The 26,652-nt window shown below is 41.7% G+C and overlaps 1 protein-coding gene across 1 annotated transcript in view; it reads left to right on the top strand.

Annotated features, from left to right (window-relative positions):
• Positions 1-26,652, top strand: part of LOC147731162 (dynein axonemal heavy chain 11-like) — a 962,811-nt gene that overhangs the window by 598,010 nt on the left and 338,149 nt on the right. Inside the window, exon 14 of the mRNA XM_086954157.1 lies at positions 4,820-5,074. Coding sequence (XP_086810283.1) covers positions 4,820-5,074 — 255 coding nt within the window. The remainder of the gene's footprint in view (positions 1-4,819; positions 5,075-26,652) is intronic.

The following is a 26,652-nucleotide window of genomic DNA, read 5'->3' as shown; positions in this document are numbered from 1 at the left end:
CTTCGCCTTCCCCTTCCAGTGCCCGATCGTCCTCTTACTCCAGTTTTACCGAGGCACGCCTGTGGGATCCCAGTTAGGACCGTAGGTCACTCGAGAGAGGTCCGTTCAGAACCGGTGAAGTTCAGGTTGATAGGCAGCCCAGATGAGGGTCTTTTTCGGGCAGGTGCACTCCAATCTTTTAGATGTTCACTCCGTCGTTAGGACCTCTCTACCGGACCCACGTGTCTCTGATTGGCGCCACATTGGGGCGCCAATTGTGGAAAAAGAAAGCCAATCTCTAACGAATATCAAGGCTGCTCGGCGCAAGACGCCTCTAATTCACTTCTATAATAGTTACCAAAATAAAGAGGCAGGGGCTGGACCTGGAAGGCAAGAACAGGTTTATTACTCCAGAGGAGAACACATCAATTCGGACACACGGAATGTCTCGGACCTGGGACCGGATTGAGCAGCCAGGTGCAGTCAGGGAGGTCATCAGGAGGCCTTTCTCATGTGTGGAGGATGAAAGGACAAATGGGTTTAGGGCGGGAAGTGGCAATATTAGAACAATTTGTGGATTTTTACTGTACTTTATATACTCTGGAGACCTATCTCAGCACAACTACAATACATGATTATCTAAACGAAAATATCAGAAACAATCAATCTACTATAGAGTTAGATCAATTGTCGGAAAATATCACCTTGTTTGAGGTTAGACATGCTATTGTTTCTTTACCTTCTGGAAAAGCTGCAGGGGAAGATACCATTCCAGTAGAGGTATATAAAATCTGTATTGAGGAATTATCTCCGTTACTACTTCAAGTGATTCAATCCATTGGGGTTAATGGGAAAGCCCCGTATTCGTGGAATATGGCTAAAATATTTTTTTTTCTAAAAAAGGGTAAGCCTACTGAAGAATGTGGCTCATATAGACCCATTTCTCTTATTTATACCGATGCTAGAGTGTTTGCAAAAATGTTAGCAACCCGTTTGGCCCCACTTATGCCCAAAATTGTTAACCAACAGCAACATGGGTTTGTAATGGGGAGGGACACTACAGCCCATGTTAACATGGCCATAACAGCATTTGATATAGCTGAGACGGAATCCACCCCACTCGGTATGATTCTACTAGATGCCGAGAAGGCTTTTGACCGTGTGGGGTGGTGTTATCTCTGGTCTGTTATGACAAATTTGGGGTTTAGTGGTCAATTTGCTAGGTGGATACAGGCGCTATATGATAATGCCATAGCTAGCATCAGCTATGCTGGGTTGACTTCCTCTACGTTTGCTATCTCTCAGGGCACCCGGCAGGGGTGCCCTTTATCACCTCTATTATTTTCTATTTCAATGGAGCCGTTTTTATATGCTTTACAGATACAGCCCCGAATCATACCTTTTAAATCTGGCCTCCATTTTTTCAAAATTACCGCTTATGCCGACGACATTGCTATTTATTCTTCTGATATTGTAGAGGCATTACAAGGGATAGCAATCAGAGGCTTGTAGATTTGGAGTGGTATCTGGCTATAAATTAAATATAAATCAAACACACTTTGGGCCAGATGTAGGTAAAATAGATTTACCGATTCTCAATTACCGAAAATTACCGAATTTTACTGATTCGGTAATTGAGAATCGGTAAATCTGAGGGGTGGATATGTAGGTATTCCAGATGTGCTGGAATAACGAATCGGAAACATTCGGTAATTACCGATTCGGTAAATACCGAATCGGTAATGCCCATTCATTCCTATGGGCTTTGAAGCATTACCGATTCGGTAGTTACCGAATCGGTAAATACCGATTTTCACAAGGGTGCAGGGGGTGTCACTTTGACACCCTCTGGCACCCCCAAAACAGGCTCGGGTGCCATGTGGCAGGCATACATGCCCTAAGGGCAGGTCTGCCTGTCACATGGCATAGGTGTGCATGCACACATGTGCATGCACACCGGAATCGGTATTTTACCATCAAATTGGATTTGATGGTAAAATACCGATTTGGTAAGGCCTCTGGGACTCAGAAGAGTCCCACCTACATCTGGGTGCCTCAGATTCGGTAAATTTACCGAATTTTTATGTTACCGATGCGGTAAAATTACCGAATCAGTAATTTTACCGAATCGGTAAAAAAATGCCCCCTACATACCTGTCACCCATTTACCGATCGGTAACGGCCAAAATCGTCCGTTACCGGTCGGTAAATGGTATGAAACGTCCACCTTCATCTGGCCCTTAGTTGCTAATTATGAACCAGCGGTAGCTGTTTCTGGGGTCTGTAAAACTGCCATGTATATGGGTGTTAAAATTACATCCAAAATACACAATATGATTTCCATTAACAGCTCTACTAAAAACAACTATTCAGTCTTTAAAAAAATGGCACAAGCTTCCTTTGAATTTAATAGGGAGAATTAATTTAATTAAAATGAAAATCCTTCCCAAATGTCTTTATTTATTTCGATCTATTCCTTTAGCACTTAGTAACTCTTTTTTTAAGAAGTTGGATGGGATTTTCAGCAGCTTTATATGGGGATATAGGAAAGCCCGTAGGTCCATGCTGTTACTTAAAAATTCTCTAGACAATAGCGGGCTTAACTTTGCCGATTTTAAATTATATTTTTGGGCCACTTTTCTCGGGCGTCTTCGTTCTTTGCTTAACTCGGATAAACCACTGTATTTTCATTTAATCATGTTAAATTCAGACTCCAAAATGTTCGTGCTACGACTTAATGACCCTCATTACTTTAAGAGGGTGAGATTTAAGACCGCTAGAGATACTGACAAAATCTGGTTCAATATTTTGGCATACTGTAAAACTTCTTTTTTCATCCGAAATTGCGGTTATGGGGAAATCCGGGTCTTCCTGGGATTTTTAAAGATGGCATGGCTCACTAATGGTCTGCACAAGGCATTAATACATTGCGGGATTTATATGGCTCCCAAGGCTTTCTAGACTTTGAAACACTTAAAATGTTGTATAATTTGACAGAATCAATGAGATTTAAGTACATTCAAATATATGATTTTTTAATACATAAGACTAAAATATGTGCAATATTAGATTCTGATATTTGGAACTGTTTATGTTCATCTAAGAACAAGTCTTTAATTAGCGAAGGTTATGGGTGTCTTAACGCTTATAAAATTAATGACTGTTCTAAGTTAGCGGAGAAATGGAGCAGTAAGATGAGCTCTTATATAACCCCAAATCAGATAGCTGCCTCCTTTTCTTATATTAATTAATTGGTTCAATCTTCAAGTCTAAGATTACAACAATTCAAAACCAAATGTATGCTATATTAGACACCTGAAAAGAATTCTAAATGGTCTACTAATATTTCTTTCAGTGAGCGTACCAAATGCCCCAAATGTGACCTAGTAGCTGCAGACCTTGAACATATGTTGTTTTCTTGTCCGGTCCTGATGGAGTTTTGGTCTGCATTAGACAAGGTGTTGAAAATTAAAAGGATAGATTTACCTTCTCTTACTTCTCTAATAGTATTGTTAGATTTGCATTCCGTTACTTTATTCCAGCAAGCTTTAGTCACGATATTACTGTCTTGTGCTAAAATAACTATAGCTAGAGCATGGATTTCCTAGAAACCTCCTCACATTATGGAATGGTGGTCACTAGTAAATGAAATATATACAATGGAGCTAGCCCTTGCAAAACTCAGAGGTTCACGGTCGTTAATGAAATTTGAAAAAATATGGGGTGGCTTCATTTGAAATGTACTTAAATTCCTTGGTTCTTCTTTCTTTTGAGATATTGAGTTAAATGCTCTACAACATTTTGGTTTCTTGAATTTCATTCTGTGTGTTGTTAAATTATTATTTTTTGCTTTGTTAAACTCAAATATGTGTTATGAATTATTGGTATTTTGTTCTGCTATATTGTTTAATCTAATTGTATTTATATATGTTTTTCTCTTTCTCCCTCTCGGGATGTCAATAAGAACTTTTTTTTAAAAAAAGGGCGGGAAGTGGCTCCGGGGCTTAGTCATGATTACAATGTTTTATGACCCCAGTACATTGGGGATGATGGCGAGGTCAGGGTGAGACATAGGTGACTAGCAGTGAATGAAATGGCTGCGATATCTAAAATGGTTGCTGCTTACGCGCACGCAAAGGCAAGATGGCGCTGGCAATGTTTCACGATCTCCACTTTGCTCTCAACAGTGGCTGTGGCAAACATAAATGAACGCCGCTTATGTATACCTAAGGTTTATCGATTTCCACACTACTTCCACTCTTCTCTCATATGCTCCCATCTTTTGGTCTCCTGAGTTTTTATTGGCAAGCATAATGTGTAGTTACTCAAGTGAGAGCTTGAGATTTATGTATTAATTTTGTTTCCCATAACGCAGTCACATTTTAAAACTTTACCCTTTATCTTTATGCCGTTGAGAGGCTTTGCATGATCGTTTATTTCAACAGGTCCCTGTATTTAAGACATTCTGAACAGGCATGTTAATGGTTCATTGCATGACTTTTTCTTTTAAAAAAAATGTTGTTTTGGCTTTGCTAATGAGTCATTTTTCCTGAAGAGTGAACAGTGGATGATGTCTGTGCCAGCTGGGCTCAGTCTTTGCAGATGATCTCAAGCCTGTCCTCTCCAATGTTCTTCTCATTCTCTTTCTAAGTTTAGTTTCTATTACCTTAACACAAGCCCCATTACATAGGTACAGGATAAACCTAGGCATTGATTGACTAATCCTGCGGCCAGTATAAACTGAATGTTCATGGTAATGAAGATAGAGTCAAACCTTGAGCACAAATACTGCAGTTTTTTTAAATCAATGTCTCATTTTAAACTTTACTTTAACATCCAGGAGGATGTCGATGCGATGGTTAAACTGGAGGAAATGCACCAAGAAATCATGAATAGAGTGCATAAGATTATTGTTGACATGAAGAGGTATCAAAGCAGCTTCGATAAATACAGCTACCTGTGGACAGATGACAGGTACGAATTCATGAAGCAGTTTCTTCTCTATGGACGGTTTCTAACGACTGAAGAGCTAGAGTTGTACGCAGACTACGAGCTTCAAAAATGTTCACCACAGTTGGAACATTTCAAAGAACAGGTAAGAACTCTTTTTCTTGGCATCATTGAATATCAGAGAATGGAAAGTGTACTATAGCTGTGTAAGTGGATCCGTACAGGAAGGCAAGTATAAAAAGGCTAATCAGGAAGTCATGTAGGATTGCAATTTTATATGCCATCTTTTTTTTAAGTTCAAAAGTGATTTTATTGAGGTAAAGTATTACATTAACATACAAAATATATTAACTGTAAAAAGAAAGGGTTACAAACAATATATCAGTTGGAAATATATGCCATCTTTAAGCAAAGTATGAGTTAGTATAGAACATATATTCAATTACGGATGATACAATATAAAAACTACAGCTAGAGGGCAAGGCATATGTCTGTACAATCCTTTAAAGTCTCATGTCAGGCATTCTTTAAGCAACACACGAACAATTGAAAACCCACCTTCAGCCACAAAGGCCGTCAAAATCATTGTACTTTAAAGGTTAAAATGCTGAAGGGCAGAGGCTGTGGGTCCATAAGGAGACGTTTGGCTTGCTGATATGCTCAAGCAAAGAGCTTTCCTCAGAACAGTGATTATGGGTAGATTCACCTTTTTGAATTCACTATAAGGCAATTATGGAGCTAATCAGTTTGTCTAATGAATTCTGAGAAGTTCATACTTCAGGAAAACCAGTGCTTGTCAAACCCCATTTAGGAAATATGGACCTAAACTGAATCAAATGAATTGTTGTTGAGACACTAACACCCTAGTTGCACCTAGGAAGCTAATCCCCTTTCCAGTGCTTACTTCCCTTTGTTTCTCTAACAGATTTCCAAGTAATTTCAAATTAGTTCAATTATTAACTGTACATGTGCTTTTTTTTCCCATGTGCAACACGCATACCCCACTCTATTTGCCCACAGGTTTCCGCTAGTAAACTTTGTTGGGGAACTTATTAGCCATTACCGTGAAAATAAGATTTGCACACAATAATGATGATAATACGATTCCTAACGTTGCTACACATTGCTTTTACACCTAAGTCTCAAACTGTTGTGAAAAGAGGTATGATTGCCCAACTCAAATGAAATCAATTGCATGAACCTTGGATAGATGAAACGTGAGGTGGACCTGCTGGGAGTACACAGATCCGCAGTGGATGCTCTCGCCTGCTGAACTGTCCCTCTGTTCTGGGCTCACAGGCTGGCATCATATGGATTGATGGGCTGTCCGTTTGTGAGCTGGATTGCTAGGATTTTCATTTCATCTATATTTGGTCTAGACCATTTCCTCTTTTAGGATGGTACCTTTAAAATATTACACTGCTCAGTTCTTTTTGCGACCTACATTGAGATTCATTAAAACATGTGGCAATCTGAGCTCTATTTGTGTTTTGGTACTCTTTTCTTGGGATACCTTGGATAATTACTGCCACTCAGCAGTTTTATTCTTTTCCCATTGTCTGCTGGAAGACTGTCATTCGTGCAATAATTACACTCCACGCTGTTACTTGAAGCGTAAAAAGCAATTTTATTAGGACAAGGTTGCAATCATTTAGACTTATTAACAGTACATCAATGCAAGAAATATACATTCCCATCCCCATACCCAGGCATTCTCCATTCTGCCTTCTCAAAATCATCTCACCTGTTTGACTCTTCCCCATTCACTCGATAACCTCCTTCCTTTCCCCATTCTCACCTTCACTTGCCCTCCAAGCATCCTCTGTTGACTTTGCCTTCATTGCTCATTGCCTCCTGTGCCCCGCTATCAGTCACCTGTGTATCATTTTCCCCCCACCCGAGGGGTGGATCCGCCCGTATGTGACTCCCCACCCCTCCAAAGTACCGTAACGCCTCAGCTCTGCAACCCGCCCTATACTGGCACCCCTGACCTAAACCACCCCTAGTCCTTCGCCGAAAACCTGTAGGGTGAGTGGGTGGACAAACTTTCTCAACCCTCCCGTTGGTGCTCAGGTGTCAGGAAGAGGCCGGATCCTCCTCTCCTGACACCTTATATGGCCTCCCAATCCCACCCCTTCCTTTGACCCCTCTAGCCCAGCCCCCCCACCTTGTCCTTCCGTTATAGCGCGAAAACCCCGGGGGAAGACTGGTCTGCGACCTTCACTTCCCCCAGGGGCCGCATTGTTGGCTGGAGAAATGCAAAGACACAATCAAACAACAGGAGAGTAAGGGTATAAATGTTCACTCTCTTACCCCTAGTCTTAGTATTAATTAACAACAGAAGAGTAAAACAACAAAAGAACAAGAAACCTCAAACGGATCGTGTGAGGGACAGACTAAAAAGGAAAAAGAAGAAATGGTGAAGTAAAACGACACAGAATGATAGTTCTGAAGAAACCTCACTCTCCAACCTAGTGGGGACATGCTTCATCATTGGGTTCCCACTGGAAGGACCTAGCGTCCCCCCAGTGTGCTACAACGCCTGGTTACAGCGGAGCTGGTTCTTGTGTGTGTTGGAGTGGTGAAAATAACCCAATTGTGCTAAGTGAGTGAAAAAAGTGGAGATAAACAATGCAAAGTTGTGACTGTCAACTATTTCATTAATAGTCCAACCAGCACTAATTAAAAACAGGTGATAAGTGGACTCATAGGTTAAGTCTCATTTAATGGAGACCCCTAGTCCTCAATAAATGTAATCGCAATGCAAAGACGGACATCTTCATTGTGGGCCTTCTGTATTTTTGTTAAAATTGTTCCTATTTCGACCCATTTTTAGACGACTGGTTCAGAAAAAATATTTTCCTCACAACTCTTTTGTTGAAGTTTATTTCAAGTCTCCACAGATTTATTTTGCTGGCTTGCTCGTCCTCTATAAAGTTGGATGTCTGTAGGGATTTTTCTTGATACTACGATGTGCAGCTTTCGAAGTATCTCCTTTCGTAATTCTTTTGGGAAAGTGTTTTAGTTGTTACTTTCTTGGTTATTCCTTTGTAGGCCTAAGCTGAGGAAGAATTTCTAATGTATCTTAAAAAAGGTGATGTTGAATTATCTGAGAGGAGCTGTATATCAAGATGACATTGATTATGTGCTAGCCTCTGAGTGTGTGTGGGCTAGCATTGCTCAATTTATACCCTCGGACAAATCGCTTGGATACATAGGATGCTGATTTCTACGCAGGAAAGCATAGTTAGATGTTACAGCACAAATTAAGGTTCTTGTCAGTAGGTGTTGAAAGATGACTTAATTGGTTACTTAATCCATTGGGTCATGTTTCTTAACAGAAAATGGCAGGCAAGTAGGTGCTTCTATCTGTGCGGCTATTAACTGTTGTGTTAATAATGAGACATTTCTTTGGTTCAGATGATGACTTGAATGAGTATAAAGGGTAAAGTGTTTCTTTTTATTACATAGCTGGACATTAGACCTGTGCTTCTAGTGCGTGAGTTTTCATATGGGCACTGACACCGCGAGTGGTATGCATTCAATCACAAAACGTATTGTTTCTGCTACGATCGAAACTCCTGCAACAAAAAACAGCAATAATTAAAATGATAAAAGGAGAAGATTTTACACATGAGGGAAAATGAAGCTTGATAATTTTCTTACTAGATAAGTACCTCAAAGTGACGTATTAAAAAAATGGATAGCAAGGAGATTTAGCATCCTACGGCAATTACCATTAGTGTTTTGATCAATCTTGTATTACAGGTCTGAGATTTTAACACAAGAAACAAGCACTGGCAAAGCCAAAATGTCTTGCATTGGAAAGCTAGTGCAATGGTTAAAATATTTTTTTTTTTAAAGAAGCATATATATATATATATATATATATATATATATATATATATATATATATATATATATATATATATATATATATATATATATATATATATATATATATATATATATATATATATATATATATATATATATATATATATATATATATATATATATATAAAAGCAGACCCCTCCGGTAGGAAAAGGAAAGAGGCCACACAGGGAAACGTTCAGGAGCCGTTTAATGGACACAGCATAGCATGATGCATTTCGGTAAAACAACCTTCCTCAGATGCTGCTGCTTCCGTGATGATGCTCCAACCCCGCCTTTAAAGTGTCCTAGCTTGCCCTCATTGGAAGGTAAGTTACACCCCTACTCACATGATGTTGAAAGAGAAAATGTAGTCCATAATGGGACTTCATGTCCCAGCCAGCATTGCGCCCAAGTGGATGCTGCGTGAATAGGGGGTCAGAGTTTGGGGTGAAGGCGCGGCAAATATGTATGGAGCCTCGCGGAAAAATGTCAGTCTGGGGCTCCCTTGGTTTCCCTTCAGCTCCCACCTCGTGTGATGACGTCTGTTCGGCCAAGAGAACAATCCGGTGATTGAAGACTCCTCGTGGGTATACGGGCTGCCGCTGGCAGTGGACCATAGCTTCATGCACATTGGAGGTGGACAGAGGTTTTTTCGATACCTCGAACAGTTGAAGAAATGTATATATGACACTTTAGGTATTATACACCTTTCGATGTGCACCACTATGATATTACCATACATGAGGCTTCTTGACGGTATTCGGCTGGTTCAGATAACCACATAAGCACTTTATTGCACAGTAGCACTTTTTCAAACATTTTGCACTTTATAGGGAGAGTGCAATTAGTGGCACATAATACTTTAAGGGGTGCATACAGCACTGCATTTAGAAGACACTATTGTAACAGGCTTAACCATTTGCGTTAAAAAATGAATTCAGAAAATACAGAAATGCAATTGTTGTTTTCACCTAGTATGATTATCAATATATCTTGATTCTTAACTGGTGGAATAGGTTGAAGCAATTACACATATGCCAACAAAAATATGGTTAATATTGATGCTTGTGTGGGTTTTCCAATTGTGTTATATGCTCACAGTAGCGTTATACCTTAATATGAAGGTACTGCTTGTGATCAGCTCAAGTATATCTGTGGGGTGTATCACAAGTAGAATGATTGTTAGACAAATATCGTGGTGATGTTATACTTTAATTTTGCATTTCTGAATTTATAACGTATCAGATAACAAAAGTGTAAGTTTGTTTTTTATGTTTATTCAATCAATGTGCATGAGTGATTATCAAATGGTATAGAAGGGGTAAACAAACGCAGGGTTGTCATGTGATTAAGACTGCGATGTAGGGGTCGAAACGCGTCATGGACGCAAGGCAGATGCCTTGTGAAGTCTGTTTCATTTGGGAAGTGAAGCCTCAATAAAGCACTTTTTGTATTTGGTAACGTGAAATGGTCAGTACCTGTTTGGCGCCAGTGGTAATCTGTTGTGTGCCAGGATTGCATTGGATATTTCATCATTTTCAGAGTCTAGCTGTTTCCGAAACTACGGACCCTCTACCCGATTGGAGGCAAATCAGCGCACAGCCAACATTGTGGAAGCAAATCAATTGACGCGGTATTTGCTGTGTTTTCCCCCTGTTGTTTGTGAAGAACCTGTGTGAACCTGAGTGAAGCGGCGAATCAACACTGTCTCAGGAGTTGGAGGACTTGCAGGACAGAGCAGATTTCTCCGGTAAGCCAGGCAAACATTTGTTGAAATAACTTCAACAGGTGGGGTGACATCCCGTCAACAGTTGTGCACGTTCAAGTGAATGAGGCACCGAAGTTATTAATCTGGTGCCAATAATCATGTCCGTAAACGACGCGCTCCGTGAACTTGAAGCCACAGCTGAAGCACTATTTCTAAACCTCCCGAAGGTTAAAATGATGAAAATGCACATATAATGACAAAGGAAATCAACAATGATGCAAGGACTAAGTTCTCTAGAAAAACATATTAAAATCGAACTTACAAAGTGGTGGGAGAAGAAATCCCTAGAAAAATATTGCGATGCGGAAAGAGTACAAAGAGGATTGCGTGTAATGATAGCGCCCACATTTGAGAATCCCAATCCTTTAATTCTTAAAGAGTAGGCAGAAAATAATTTGCAAGCCACCATGAATATGGTTAGGATTTTAATCAAGTATGTAGAAATTGATTGGGCGGCAACATTAAAAGAAATTGAACGCATTCATGGCATTTTGGATGAGTTGGATCAAAAAGACATGATAACTAGGAGTCGCAAGGAAATAGATGAACGCCTGAAAAAGCACGAAGCAGTGACAAAGGCGCGAAAAGCCTTCAAATTTGCAGGGGACAAGAAAGACTATGAGTCAGGAAGGGTGTTTACATTCTCAAGGAAGTTTGACACAGTAAAAAGACAACATCTAACTAAAACAGTGTCAGCAAATTGCCAAGCAGCGGGGTTGGGCTGCGCCAATGTAGCTTCAACCTCCAATTTGAGCTCGATATAAAGTAGAACAGATTTTGAGGACAACATTGACATGTCACGTGATAATAGAGGCAATGTCGCAACAAACCTCACACCTGCGAAGGAGTAAAATTTTTTAAAACAGGACCGAAGGCAAACCCTGCGTCCTCGGATCCCCCAACACAAACAAGGGGGCGTAGAAACCAAAGAAGAAGGGAGAGGAGGAAACCAAGGAAACAACATGATCAGAGTGGTGCAAGCCAAAAAATTGAGATGGTAGGTACATCTACCGACAATACAGTCATCAATCTTACAAATATATAGTTAACATCTGCTGAAACGCAGCTATTATCCCTTGGTTTAACGTACTGCCCTGAGAGCAACTTCAATTACAAACAATCCAGGGTTGATGTCTACAAATTTATCTGAAAACTGAAATTAATGACATTTTACAAATTTAAGAACACCATGTGCAATCCATCCAATGAGGCAATACATAATGACACTGACAGCAACACCCCTGGCAGGCAGCAGATGTCCTAACATTGAGAAACCTTCATACACTGGCTAATGATGAGGGTAACTCTGTTATGTTGACTTAGCAGGCCATGAATTAAGCAGGAATTAATTTAAGCAGCACAGTGTCAAGCCGCTTTAGACCTGCCTCGACTTTTGTACCCATCATGCCCAGAGATGCAAAAGATATGTTCTTTGATGAACTGAAAAAACTCAATCAGTCAGTCAATCACAAGATGTACAAAAGGAAACATCAGGAGGTACAGTATTCTAACTTGATGAAAAAGTTGGGGGATAACAGGGAAATTGTCATTAATAAAGCGGACAAGGGAGGAAACATCGTCTTGTGGCCCAAAGACTAGTATTTGGAGGAAGCTAAAAGACATCTGGATGACACAGCCTGTTATAGGAAGACTAGCCTTCAAGATCTACGTCAATTAAAGGAGAAAGTGGCTAATGATCTATCAAAATGAAAACGAAGGGGGTTGTTGATCAAGGATGAGACATAGGTCCTTAATATTGAATTCCCTATAACACCTTTGTTATATTTTATTCCCAAAGTTCATAAGGGTATCATGCCGGTCCCTGCCAATCATCCCTGCTAGAAAAAGTCTGTTTGCAGCTATGTCCAAATATGTGGATTATTTCCTGCAAGACTTTGTGGCTGAATTACCATCATTTATTAAGGACACAAGAGACTTTTTGAGAAAAATACATAATATGAAGTGGGGCAATGATTTCCTTTTTATAGTGATGGACATTGGACATTGCCTCACTGTACTCCAGCATCAACCACAGCGATGGCTTAAGAGCCACAAAACACGTCCTCTACCACAGATCAATAAGTCTTTATGAGCATAACAAGATGTTAATGGAGATGATCAGAATATGCCTAACAAACAACTGTTTTATGTTCAATAAGGATGTGTATCAACAGATGAGGTGAGTATCCATGGGGGCTTGCTTCTCCCCCAGCTACGGGTGTCTTGATGTAGGCTGGTGGGAGGAGCAGGTCCTCAAAACGCAATTTAAGCAATTGTGAGAATTACATGTGATGCAATGGTGGCACTTTATTGACAACGTCTGTCTAGTTGCACAAGATGCTAAGGCTTTTGTGGAAAGGATCAATACAAATAACTTAAATCAAAAATTCACAGCCCAAATTAGCAACCAGTCTATCGAGTTTTTAGATGTGCAAGTTTATATTGAAAATGATATGGTACAAACCAAACTACACAGAAAAATCCGAGCAGGAAATTCAATCCTGCTTGCTAAGATTGCACATCCCAAACATTTATTTTGGAACATCCCCTATGGGGTATATTTAAGAATACATAGAATCTGTAGCTCCGAAAAAGATTTTAGACAGTGCCAGAAAGAAGCAAGCGATAGATTCATTGCTCGTAGGTATAAAATCAATGACCTACAAAAAGCCATACTTAAAGCCAATGCCCAAACAAGAGAGGTCAGTCTGTTTGTTAAAAATTACAAGAGGGAACCTGTTAACAGACCTACTCCGAACACAGGGGAGATACGATGTGAGATCAGAATTATCACACGTACAGCAAACAAGAAAGGCAAATCAGAAAAATCATCAACACCCAATGGCCCATAGTGTTAACCAATATAACACTAAGTCAAATTCTTCTAGAGAAACCGTCTTTAACATTTCAGGCGTTCTCCCTCCATGAGAGATTCATTAGTGAGGAGCAGCCCAGAGGTTACTCCGGCTCATACCTGGTTACCAACCAAGATAGGGTTTTTCAAATGCAGTTCTTGTAGAGCTTGTAAATTTGGAGTTAACATGATCAACTACACAACTGCATTTAGCGACAAACCTGTTAAAATTAGAGGTCACTACACTTGAAGAACGGATTATGCAGTATATGTGTTTGAGTGCCCATGTGGGTTAAAATATGTGGAGAGGACCAAATTCCAAGTTTACAACAGAATCTTGCAACATATAAGGGCTGTAGTAAACTCCGATCCAAGTTACCTTGTGGCCAGGCATTTTAAACTGGTACATCGGAGCAACATAAGGGAACTTAAATACTTTGTGATTGGGGCAGTTCCTACACCTGCCTATTTATTCACTGGCGGGCATGCTGGTACTTGTAGTCCTTGTTGTTTTTTCACCTTATAATACGCCCTGGACTATCACTTGATTCTGATATTGAAAGAAGATGCACATTTTATATGATCTTAACTGTGTGTCCAACCGAAGACATGCTTGTTCACGTTTCTGTTTATGTTCATTAAACTTTTCACATATCTCGCTGAATTCCTTAAGCCAGCACAGCGTTTATATACACTGCAGTGTCATGCAGCAATTATCCTCTCTCCTTTACCAATTACAATTTTTGAATTTGAATTGCTGAATTAAAACATGGACATCGGAGACCCCAGACCCTTATCATTAAAGGGTCGCATCGGCAGAAAAAGTAATAGCCCAAGACTTTTGCTCACCATTTCCATGAGATTGTCACAGGCAATGACTCACGTTGTAGAGATCCACAAGGCACAATTAAAATGAGTGCCTATCCAGGCTGCCTTCGTCTTTAATGCTAGTACGCACACAAGGATTTGTATCTCATGTTTCACTCTGCAGCAATGTCAAATCGTTAACATTTCTTTGCTCACACTGTAGAGATCCACAAGGCAGTAAATTACTCTATCACCTTGACTGGCAACCCTTTGTCTGCCAAATTATAAATCGGCCCGTCACATATATTTTTATCAGCGACTTTAAAAAGGCGATGAAAATCAAGATCCCAAAGTGCAGGCAAAATAAATAGCAGGTATTTTAAGGCAAAAAATAAATAAATAGAAAGTGAATTTTAAGTCAGCTTTATTGCTATTTTTAAAAAGACGTGAACAGTGTGCACAGTCTTTGTGCAGTCCTTCAAATCGAAGGGAGCCAATGGGTAAATGGGCTGACACAGTGTTGTGATGTAGCAGACGTAGCTGAGGAGTATCTTTGTGGTTTCTTTATTAGATCTTAGTTACAGGTTAACATCCATGTAATGCAGCCCTACCAAGAGCAGCTTGCCTGCTGCTCAACCCATCTTCAACTGTGACACCTCACCACACAGGCACCCACACATTCCAATCATCTCCATCACACCAACATTCCACTCAGAACACTCACACTGGCTGAGCAGCTAGGAGCCAGGTAACATAGGAGAAACTGATAGAGCGCGCAGTTCTCCCGGGTCACCGAGGTTACCAATTCTTTACACGCACTGGGCCCTGGCGTGCAAATTTTCCAAACACCACACTAATAATTTGGGTGAACCGGGAGAGGATTACTATAGTTTCTCCTCCTGCACGCTGCTATGAGTAATTAAGGTTTGGTTTCACCATGTACCCGACTTACCACAGGCCCAATTCTTATGACGGATCTGGAGCTATAAGGGAAATAGCAGACAGGCCTAAAATCAGATACTCTTTATAATCAATAAAATACTTATCCACAATTTCTGTAAAATGACCACAGACACCTGAGGATGTTTAAAACTTTATGTAAAGTTCAGAGAGAATATGACAAGGTAATAAGTGATAGGCAGAATAATGCGTCTAACATCAAAATCAACACCATAAAATAGCTATAGATTAATGCTAAGACCATTTGGGTATATGGGAAGACTAGAAGGTAGGAATTTTAGAACAAAACTAGTCACTGCAACTTTATACTAGAACATAGGATGTGGATGGGACCTAGAACACGTACTTAACCTAAGTGATTTAAAACTATTCTTACTATGTTCACCGCAATCAGGCTAAAGGTAAGGGAAAAATTGGAACATACTAATACAATATAACAGTTGGTTCTAAGGGAGGGGAGAGAATTGGAACAATTCTAAACAATTGCATATAACTCGTTCTCAAGGTGATAGAGCAATATCACAGTCAAGAGTGCTTTATTAAGAAAATAGAGAGAGGAGAGGAAGAGAGAGAGACGCAAACCCACAGGTTAATATTTACCTAGGTCTGAGAGAAGACTAACCCTGGCCACGGGTCAGTTGGAAGGACGGGGACAAGGACCCTCAGGAAGGAATGCCAGAATGCGAGCAGGTACAGCTCACGGACAGTAAGGACAGGATACCCCTCAGGATTTGGGATCAGGACTGGGCTCACCAAGGTACGACCAACACCCACAGCTTCAGAAGCAACGCCAGCGTTACCCCTCTCTGCAAGTAATCCGCCAGTAACCCCGATTGGGTTTTTCGAATTCCCAGCAAAGTGCTTCGCCAGCACTTAAGATTATTTCCACCCCTTAGGAGTTTGTGGAAAGTATGGACAGAGTGCTCCGCAGCACTTCAGATTGAGCACCTATAGAGTTCGTAGGGTCAGTGACAGGTCTGCTACTCGGACAAGTCAGACAATTTTCCTAAGCTAAACTAGGGCAATTATACTGTTTTGGGGACCCTTATACCACCCTCTAATGTTGCAAGTGACAGTTTCCCACATTATGATTGGTCAGGAGAGGTGGTGCGGTCATTACCACCTCCTAGAATTCAATTTTCTCATCCCAAATATTAAAATTTTCCTACCCGCCCCTTGGGTTCACGTTCCCATGCATAGAGTACAGCAATATAGAAAAAGTTCACAATAGGTAGCAACAGAGTTGCATCGTCCAAGGTAAGATTTCGTCTTCCCAGAGATGTTCCCAGGCGCATTGTGCTTCAGGAGCCAGCTGGCTTGTTTCAGCTTCTGCGCAATGGTGTTTTCTCTCCTGTCATGTGACTGTGCCCAGCAGAGCTTCAAGTATGGCTCCGCTCCCGATTTCCCAGCCCCAGAGACGCGGTACATGAAAAGTAAGCGAGAACGAATTAAAATCACATATAAAACGATTACACTGTATACCATGATAAAATACTAACCAACCCTTTTTTATAATGACTATAGCATTATTGGTTTAGTGCGAAAAGACAGATAGGCTAAAGCAGCAGTAGCAAGCAGAATGCGTGGTGAGAGACAAGCAGCCATGTTTGCAACAGTGCGCATGAGCACAAATTCCCTCCAGAATGCGAGTGCGTCACATCACATGGGTATGACCGACGCATGCGCAGACTGAATTTCAGCGAAGCAGCCGATTTTAGTGCAAGCTTCGTTAGTATGAGAAAAGACATACAAGCAAGCATCCTGGGGACACCCGCGTGTTTGGGAGAACACTTAATAAATGACGAACAATAGTGTTAATATGATTATACGATTTAGGCAAGGGTTTTGTATGAGAGCAGGGCGCTTGCACGCGAATCCCAGCTCCATCAATCCCCTCTTTGATGATATTTACTATCATCACCACATAGAAGGAAACAGATGCCAACTTTTCTCATTCATCCATATCATTCATCTGAATTTCAACAAATTTATCGTTGAGTTTTCTTGCAGCTTCTCTATGAGAGTGGTGATTTTTCACCTTTTTGTAAATTTCACTCTTTAACTCCTCTAATTCTAAATCATCAATATTTCTTTTCACCCCCCTCTTATTTACAGTATATTTCTTTTTGCACTTCTGGCATTTGCAGCAGATAAAAATGATTAATACAACTACACCTATTATAACTATTGGCATCAGTATTTTCCACAAAAGACTTCTACCTAGGTTAGTAAACCAACTACCTATAGAGGAGAGACCTCCAGTCAGTCTCGTCCAGGCACTGTCAACCTCCAATGGTTTGAGTTCCTTTTCCAAATTGGTTATGTTTTTCACATATTGCTTTAGTTCGATACTTTTATCAGGAATGTAGGTGCAACAATGTTGCGCCTTCAGCATTCTACAGACTCCGCCCTCTTTTGCTAATAGGGTGTCAAGGGCAAGACGGTTTTGCAAAACCATTGATCTGATCGCAACCATTTCAGTATTGACCAGCAGGAATCCAGCAGCAGTGTCCGTTGATAACCGGTCCACTACTGTAGACAATTTGCAGATTCTATGGGTGTTCAGAACTACCCCCATTCCAGGTATCAGTGCACTAAAAATATCACCTATAATTTCACCTACACTTTCACGTTTACTACGCACTAAGCCATTAGTCTCTTCATCGCTTCCAGCTGCATTATTCACATGGTATATTTTCGGGAAAACAATGCCAAAGTAGCAGCTTCCATACCAGTGATCCGGCAATTTGAAATAATCCTTGTTCCCACATATATAATATATTCCGGGGAACACAGGTTCTGACCCATTTTTGAAACCCCAACCTCCAATTACCTTGTAATTATGTTCACACTCGCTGGAACCGATGAATACATTGTTATAGTACTCTGTCTTTTCCCTGTGGATACAAAGTTTCCCCTTTCGTTCAAAATCCAGCAACAAGGCAGGACTAGCTTCGCCTTGCGAGGTGTTATCCAAGTGCTCAGCCCACCTAGGGACTCTATCTTTTTCGTCATTTGCCTTCTTTTGAAACTTTTCTCTCCTTCTATCTGCCATCTTTATGAACATCTTTTCCTGCTCTTGCAGAGAACAGGTCAGATTAGCTTGTCTTGCTTCATCTAAATCTATGTTACCTATAGTCAGAAAATATTCTCCCATATAACGGGTCACGTCACTTTTAATATGTACACGGTTCAAGTGTCCTCTAATAGGAAGTTCAGAAAATACTACGTCAGCATTTGAATAATAATACTGCAAAGTGCTCCTATAAAACAAGCTAGCTAATATGCTACAGGAAATTCCATAGGTTAAAGGTAGATGGTGATATGTCACACCTTCAGCCACTGAGGTTGGTAGCTTCATGCAGACATAACAGTCCTCTATTTCCATAGCTTCTACATAATGCACTAACAAGTTAGCAAAAACATTTAAATGCGTCTTGTTTCTCATTTTGTGAAAGTGTAGTCCATCCTCATCTGATGCTTCTAAATTAGGTCGTGTGTGTGTCAGTCCTACTCGTTTGTCGCGTCTTTCTAGGCTTCGTGGTGTTTCTGCAGTCTGTACAACCCCTACGTCTACTGCTTCGGGTTCAGTAGGGGACAAGTTGGGATTTTTGCTTATCATAAAAGGTAGAAAAATTGTTAGTCCTATCCACATTACTATTAACATTGCTATACTACACACGCATATTTTACAACAGGTTTTAAGACACCCACACCGGGATCTTCCAGAGACATTCGGATCAGACATTTTTAGCTTACAGGTGGCTTTTGCTACCCCTCTTGCGCCTTCAGCATTCTACAGACTCCGCCCTCTTTTGCTAATAGGGTGTCAAGGGCAAGACGGTTTTGCAAAACCATTGATCTGATCGCAACCATTTCAGTATTGACCAGCAGGAATCCAGCAGCAGTGTCCGTTGATAACCGGTCCACTACTGTAGACAATTTGCAGATTCTATGGGTGTTCAGAACTACCCCCATTCCAGGTATCAGTGCACTAAAAATATCACCTATAATTTCACCTACACTTTCACGTTTACTACGCACTAAGCCATTAGTCTCTTCATCGCTTCCAGCTGCATTATTCACATGGTATATTTTCGGGAAAACAATGCCAAAGTAGCAGCTTCCATACCAGTGATCCGGCAATTTGAAATAATCCTTGTTCCCACATATATAATATATTCCGGGGAACACAGGTTCTGACCCATTTTTGAAACCCCAACCTCCAATTACCTTGTAATTATGTTCACACTCGCTGGAACCGATGAATACATTGTTATAGTACTCTGTCTTTTCCCTGTGGATACAAAGTTTCCCCTTTCGTTCAAAATCCAGCAACAAGGCAGGACTAGCTTCGCCTTGCGAGGTGTTATCCAAGTGCTCAGCCCACCTAGGGACTCTATCTTTTTCGTCATTTGCCTTCTTTTGAAACTTTTCTCTCCTTCTATCTGCCATCTTTATGAACATCTTTTCCTGCTCTTGCAGAGAACAGGTCAGATTAGCTTGTCTTGCTTCATCTAAATCTATGTTACCTATAGTCAGAAAATATTCTCCCATATAACGGGTCACGTCACTTTTAATATGTACACGGTTCAAGTGTCCTCTAATAGGAAGTTCAGAAAATACTACGTCAGCATTTGAATAATAATACTGCAAAGTGCTCCTATAAAACAAGCTAGCTAATATGCTACAGGAAATTCCATAGGTTAAAGGTAGATGGTGATATGTCACACCTTCAGCCACTGAGGTTGGTAGCTTCATGCAGACATAACAGTCCTCTATTTCCATAGCTTCTACATAATGCACTAACAAGTTAGCAAAAACATTTAAATGCGTCTTGTTTCTCATTTTGTGAAAGTGTAGTCCATCCTCATCTGATGCTTCTAAATTAGGTCGTGTGTGTGTCAGTCCTACTCGTTTGTCGCGTCTTTCTAGGCTTCGTGGTGTTTCTGCAGTCTGTACAACCCCTACGTCTACTGCTTCGGGTTCAGTAGGGGACAAGTTGGGATTTTTGCTTATCATAAAAGGTAGAAAAATTGTTAGTCCTATCCACATTACTATTAACATTGCTATACTACACACGCATATTTTACAACAGGTTTTAAGACACCCACACCGGGATCTTCCAGAGACATTCGGATCAGACATTTTTAGCTTACAGGTGGCTTTTGCTACCCCTCTTCGTTTCTTTGCACCAAAGGCTCACTTCGGGGCTCTCTCAAGGAGGGTCTTCGTCAGAACTCCGATCAGCGATGGACTCTTCGTCACTGTTGCCACTGTTGCGTGGTTCGTCTATTTCCTCCAACACAAAGTAAGTCCACTCAGGGCTCCGATACAGTCGGTTTTGTTTCTTTAGTCTGTCGCTTTTTCTTAGCGATTTTCCTTGGGCTGCCTTTCTTTCACTTTCAGCCCTTTTTCTGTCTTTCAGTTTTTCTTCGACTGTCTTTAGTCTGAGCCTCAGTCTCTTGACGTATCGGGGTGCACTTCTGCCTCCGTGCCTCCCAGTCGTTGAGGAAACTTGGCCTTCTTCGTGCACTCTTTTTACTTTTTGATGTGGCACCTCTGTTTTCCTGCCTGTCTGACTTGTTCCAGGTCTTTCGTCTATTTCTTCTGCCTGGTCCCTAGTCTGTCCCTGCTCAGATTCAAATCGTACTCGCTTTTTATTTCTGGTTATTGTTGTTTCCGTTGTCTGAGCACTTTGATCTAATTCTATCTGTTCCTGTTCATGCTCTTCGATCTCTTCGCTTTCTTCTGCATGAACGTCAGCCCTAATTTCTAACTGTCCCTCTCCAATTTCTGGAGTTTCAGGAGGAGTTTCGATGCCTTGATCTGACCCTACTTGGCCTACGTCCTGATCAGGTGTGTTGTGATTTTCGTTGACCTGACCTTCTTCCTCTATTTCTAACTCACCTGGACTATCCCACTCACTGTCTAAATAGGAATATTTCCTGGTTCGTATTGGGTCATGAACCGGGTCGTCGGCGGGGTACCATTCAACGTCTCGACTTGTGCTCGGCAGTTCAATGTCAGCTAGCTCCGGACTTTCCTCCTCGGAAGCTTCTTCAGCTGTGCTGCCTTCAGCTCCAGTCGCGTTTTCTCCAGACACCCGCTTTGTGTGGCTGGCGTGGATCCACTTCGGTACACCAGCACACTTTACAGCAGTTGTCGTGACGAGGATCACTTGTCGTGGCTTTCCCCACCTTGGTTTCAGGCAACTGCTCCGGGTGTGTTTCTTTAACGCCACCCAATCTCCTGGTTGCAGTTTATGTGCCGGAGTCTTTGGCCACTCGTCTTCAGTCTCTCCAATCTGCTGAGAGAGAGAACGCACTTGGTCACCCAGCTGCTTGCAGTATTCTAATACCATATCATCAGAAATGCTTAGCAGTTTGTGTCCGGGTACCCAAGCCTGTCGCATCACTCTTCCCATCAACACTTCATGGGGACTTAGGCCAGTTTTTCTGTTCGGGATACTTCTCAAACTCATCAGCACAAGGGGTAAAGCCTCTATCCAGTTCATTTTTGTGGAATCACACATTTTGGCCAGTCTGGATTTCAGGGTGCCATTTATTTGCTCTACTACCCCAGAAGCCTCTGGATGTTAGGCACAGTGCAGTCTTTGCTTCATTTTGAATGCTTTACAGAGTTCCAATAGGACATCGTTGGCAAAATGCCCACCTTGGTCCGTTTCGATTGTCTCTGGAATTCCGTACCTAGGTATCAACTCCCTAAGCAATAATTTGGCTGTGGTGAGAGCATCATTTTTCTTTGCTGGATATGCTTCCACCCACCTGGAGAATAGGCAAACTATGACTAGGATATATCTATACCCTTTACATTTAGGCATTGTTATGAAGTCTGCTTGCATTCTGACAAAGGGACCTACTGCCTTTCCAATAGTACTTTGTTCCACTACAGTCCTCTTTCCTGCATTAAATTGCTGACACACTAGGCACCTCTGGCAAAGCTTTTCCGCCTGGTTCCTGAACCTTGAATTACAGAACACCATGTCAAACACCCGACACATTGCGTCCCTTCCCATATGTGTTGGCTCATGTATCATTCTGACCATGGGGTCTATCAGGCTGTCAGGCAATACAGGCACCTCAGTCGAGTTTACCACCACACCATCATCTCTCAGCTTGCATCCCTCTTCTGCCCACCTTCCTTTCTCTTGTCTGTCTACTGCCTGTTGCAAATCCTTTAATTCCTCCCACGTTGACACATTCTCAAACAACATAAGTTGGCAGCTGGTTCCATCCCACAGCGCAATTTGGAGTGACATATGGTATCGGGCACAAAACTGTGCAATTTGGTCAGCGTACCTATTACCGGCAGTCACATCATCATTTCCAGATTTGTGAGCCGCACACTTGACCACAGCCAATTCTTTGGGCAATTGGATAGCTTCCAGTAAGTTATGCACCACCTTTCCATTTCTGATAGGGGTGCCTGAGGACGTCATGAATTCTCTTTGCAGCCACAACTGGCCGAAGTCATGAACAACCCCAAAACAATACTGGCTGTCTGTGTAAACAGTTATTCTCTTGTTCTTACCCCTCTTACATGCTCTGGTTAACGCGATGAGCTCTGCCACTTGTGCAGATTTCACCTCGCTCATGTAAGATGCTTCTATGGTTTCTGTCAATGTAACCACAGCATAGGCAGCACTCAGGCTCCCACTTTCATGTCTTAAACACGAGCCATCCACGAACATTGTTTTATCCCCATCAAGTAACGCTATTTCACGGATGTCAGGACGGGGCTTGGTACTGAACTCAGTTAGATCGATGCAATTATGCTCCCCTTCCTCTTCAATTTCTACATCCAAAGGGATAGGTAACAATGTCGCAGGGTTTAGGACATTGCACCGGGAAATAGTGACATTTTCGGCACCAATCAAAATTCTCTCATACTTAGTCAGCCGACTAGGTGTGAGGTACTGGGTCTTAGTTCTAGTCAGTAGGATGACAACAGAATGAGGAACATATACAGTGACGTGATGTCCCATGACAATGTTCTCACTCTGTTCCAGACTGACGCAAGTAGCAGCAACTGCTTTCAAGCATCCAGGTAATCCAGCAGCCACCGGATCTAGGGTGGCCGAAAAATAGGCCACTGGTCTTCTAATTAGTCCGTGCTCCTGGGTCAGGACTGAAAGAGCACAATTCTCTCTTGTGTCACAGAATAGCTCAAAGGGCTTGGTGTAGTCAGGCATACCCAATGCAGGAGCAGAACATAGACAGTTTCTCAAAGTCACCCAAGCGTTCATGCTCTCACTGTCCCAACTGACGGGGTCTTCTACGCCTTTCTTTGTCATATTTATCAGGGGTCTGGCTAGAGCTGCGAATCCTACAATCCATTGTCTGCAGTAACCCACAACCCCCAAGAACATTCTCACCTCTTTCTGAGTTCTGGGCAGTTCCATTGCTTTAATTATTTTGATTCTTTCGGTAGTAACTTTCCTGATTCCTTTTTCGATCTGGTGCCCCAGATATTTCACTGAATTTTTACAAAATTGTAACTTGTCAGGTGACACTTTATGTCCTCCCTTTCCTAGGTGATTCAACAAGGCAATGGTGTCAGTGACGCAGTCATTTTGGGTTTTAGATGCTACCAACAGGTCATCTATGTACTGCACCAAAACAGACTCTCTTGGCAGCACTAGGGATTCAAGGCACTTTTTTAATATCTGGTTGAAAATCGATGGACTTTCGGTGTACCCCTGGGGGACACGATTCCAGACATAGATATGACTGTCAAATTCAAAACTGAAAAGGAACTTGCTTTCTGGATGCAATGGGATGGAGAAGAATGCATGGCACAAGTCGATGACAGTGAACCATTCTGCATTCCAGGGAATCTGATATAGTATCACGGCAGGGTTGGGTACAATAGGGCAGCACGGCACAACAATTTGGTTTACCTTGCGTAAATCTTGCACCACCCGGTACTTTCCACTAGGCTTTTTGATCCCAATGATTGGTGAATTACAGGGACTGCTCATTACTTCCTCTATTATCTCTGCTTCGAGTAGCCGGGTAATTTCAGTCGCTACTCCAGCTTTTACTTCTGCACTCATTTTGTACTGTCTGGTTTTGGGGTATACAGCATTTGTTTTTATTGCTATCTTAACTGGGTCCACATTTGCCATTAAACCTACATCCTTTCCTGTGAAATCCCACACTTCTGGAACTACTCTTAACTGGAGCTCTTCAGGTAAATCTTCAACTGTTAAAGGTTTGATATCAGAATCTTGTCTGACTAACATCAGTTTGTACAAACCATCTTCATCGGGTGTCTGAATTTCGACGCCTTTTGGTGTGCAATAGATGGTATAATGCATCTTGCACAACAAATCACGTCCTAGCAGGTTCACAGGACTGGAATCACAGACCACAAATCTGTGCATTTCTTTGAAATTTCCTATAGAAACTTCCATTGGTTCAGTTACTGGAGTACTTATTATTTGATTTGAGACGCCCACTACTTGGATTGCTTCTCCCGAGAGGGGTAGGTTAGGAACATCCACTGTTCTTACAGTAGATCTGGTAGCACCAGTGTCCAACAGAAAGGTGACGTCTTTTCCCTCAACCTTTCCTTCAATGTATGGTCCAGTCTGGTCTACCGGTAAGGAGGCGCCAAGCACGCACTCCTCATCCTCCCCTCTCAGGCCCCGTCAATCTTGATCTTCACAGAGGAAAGTATCATTTAACAAATACTGTGGAATGATTGCGTTTCTTTCACTCTCAACTTCCCATACTTCCGCCCTCTCATTCTGCTGACCCTGACTCTTAAAATTCTGTCTAGGAGCGCGAGGTACGGGAGGTAATTTTACCTGTTGCTGGTTCTTTCTTGTCCCCTCTTTCGGCACCTGTGGATTTAAACCATTTACAGGGGCATTACCGGCCTGCAGGTGTGGACACTCGTCTCGCCAATGCCCTATCTGGCCGCACCCATGGCACGGAAACTTTTTCATGGCTTCTTCCCGACTCATTTTAGCTCGGGGCTTTCCTCCTCCCCCAGCAGTGGCATTCTGAGCATTATTACTAGAAGTCAATTTACTTAACTGTTTTTCCTGCTGTTCGGCTAATTTCACCTGTGCCCACATTACTTTCTCCTTGAGGGCTTTCTTTTTATTTTCGATTTCATCTTCGCAGTATTTTGCATATTTTAGGACATCATCTATGGGCTTTCCCTGCCAACTAATTTTATTATCTCGAATCCATTGTGAGATTTCAGGCCTTACTCCTAGCACAAATCGGTAACTGAAATGGGTCATGTCTTTCATGTCTACGTTATCGATACCACTGTAAGTTTTAAATACCTGTAGTAACCTTTCATAAAATGAATGCACCGTTTCATCACGTTCTTGGGTGGTTCTATCTATTCGGGTCCAATCCGTCTCCTTTGCTGGCACCTTTTTCTTAAGGTACTGTATGACCTGGTCATATTTCCTCATTACATCAGGTGAGGGGGCTCCGGTTTTCTCATCTCTGGGATATTCATCATTAGGCCAATCAATTTCTATTTTACATTCAGTCCATAGGTCTACAGGGACCACAATGTCGAAAAACCCATCCAGGTCTTTCAGCAGACACTTCTGAACTTTTATGAAGCGTTCTACCTGCCTGTACCAGTCAACTGGCTTCTCACGTAATTTCGGGAAGTCATTTGTAAATGACACAATATCCTGTCTGGACCAAGGGACATGGACATATTTTCCTCCCGGGACCTCTCTCATGGGGCACAATTTTTCTGTTGGTGTTACTTCCTTTAACACGAATTCTGAAGCCTGAGACTTAGCCCTGCTGTCTTCCTTTTTCTTTGCCCACCGGGTTCTCCATTTTCCCACCTCGCCCCATTTCTGCAAGAGCTTCAACAATTCCTTTATCTGGATCTGTTTTCCCATCACATTCAGGCTTTCTAAATCCTTATCTGAAAAATCTACTCTGTAGGGTTTCTGAAGAATTTTGGAGCGACTAACATCAATTCCCATTTCTGTGGCTGTATCCCTTATCCTTTCATGGAGCAACCTAGCACTCCGGGTAAGGTTTTTGCTGATAAACAGTAACTCTTCTTCACTGTACGAGCTTAGGCGCTCAACTCCTACATTCCCAGCCATCATTTCTTCTATTTCTATCCTTAATTTATATATTTCTAATGCTTTAGGTTGGGGAGTGGTCTCCTTCTCTAGCTCCTTTGTCCATCTGTCCAATTCTTCTGGGGAAACTACGGTGGCACTCCTAACCCCAGATGCACCTTCAATCAACACCTCCTTTGGTCTTGTCTGGCTTCTTGCCCCCGATGTACTAGTTCTAGGCTCTCTTATGGGCAAATCCATCAGAACCACAGATTCACACTCACTTTCCTGATCCTCATCTATGAATACTTCCTTCCTCGGGGTCGGGATGCTAGGAGTAGGCAGTATTGGGGTGATAACAGGAGGATGGGGACTAG

This window comes from Lissotriton vulgaris, chromosome 2_1, assembly GCF_964263255.1.
Source record: "Lissotriton vulgaris chromosome 2_1, aLisVul1.2, whole genome shotgun sequence".
NCBI classification, from domain to species: Eukaryota; Metazoa; Chordata; class Amphibia; order Caudata; family Salamandridae; genus Lissotriton; species Lissotriton vulgaris.
This window is presented reverse-complemented; position numbering and strand designations above follow the sequence as displayed.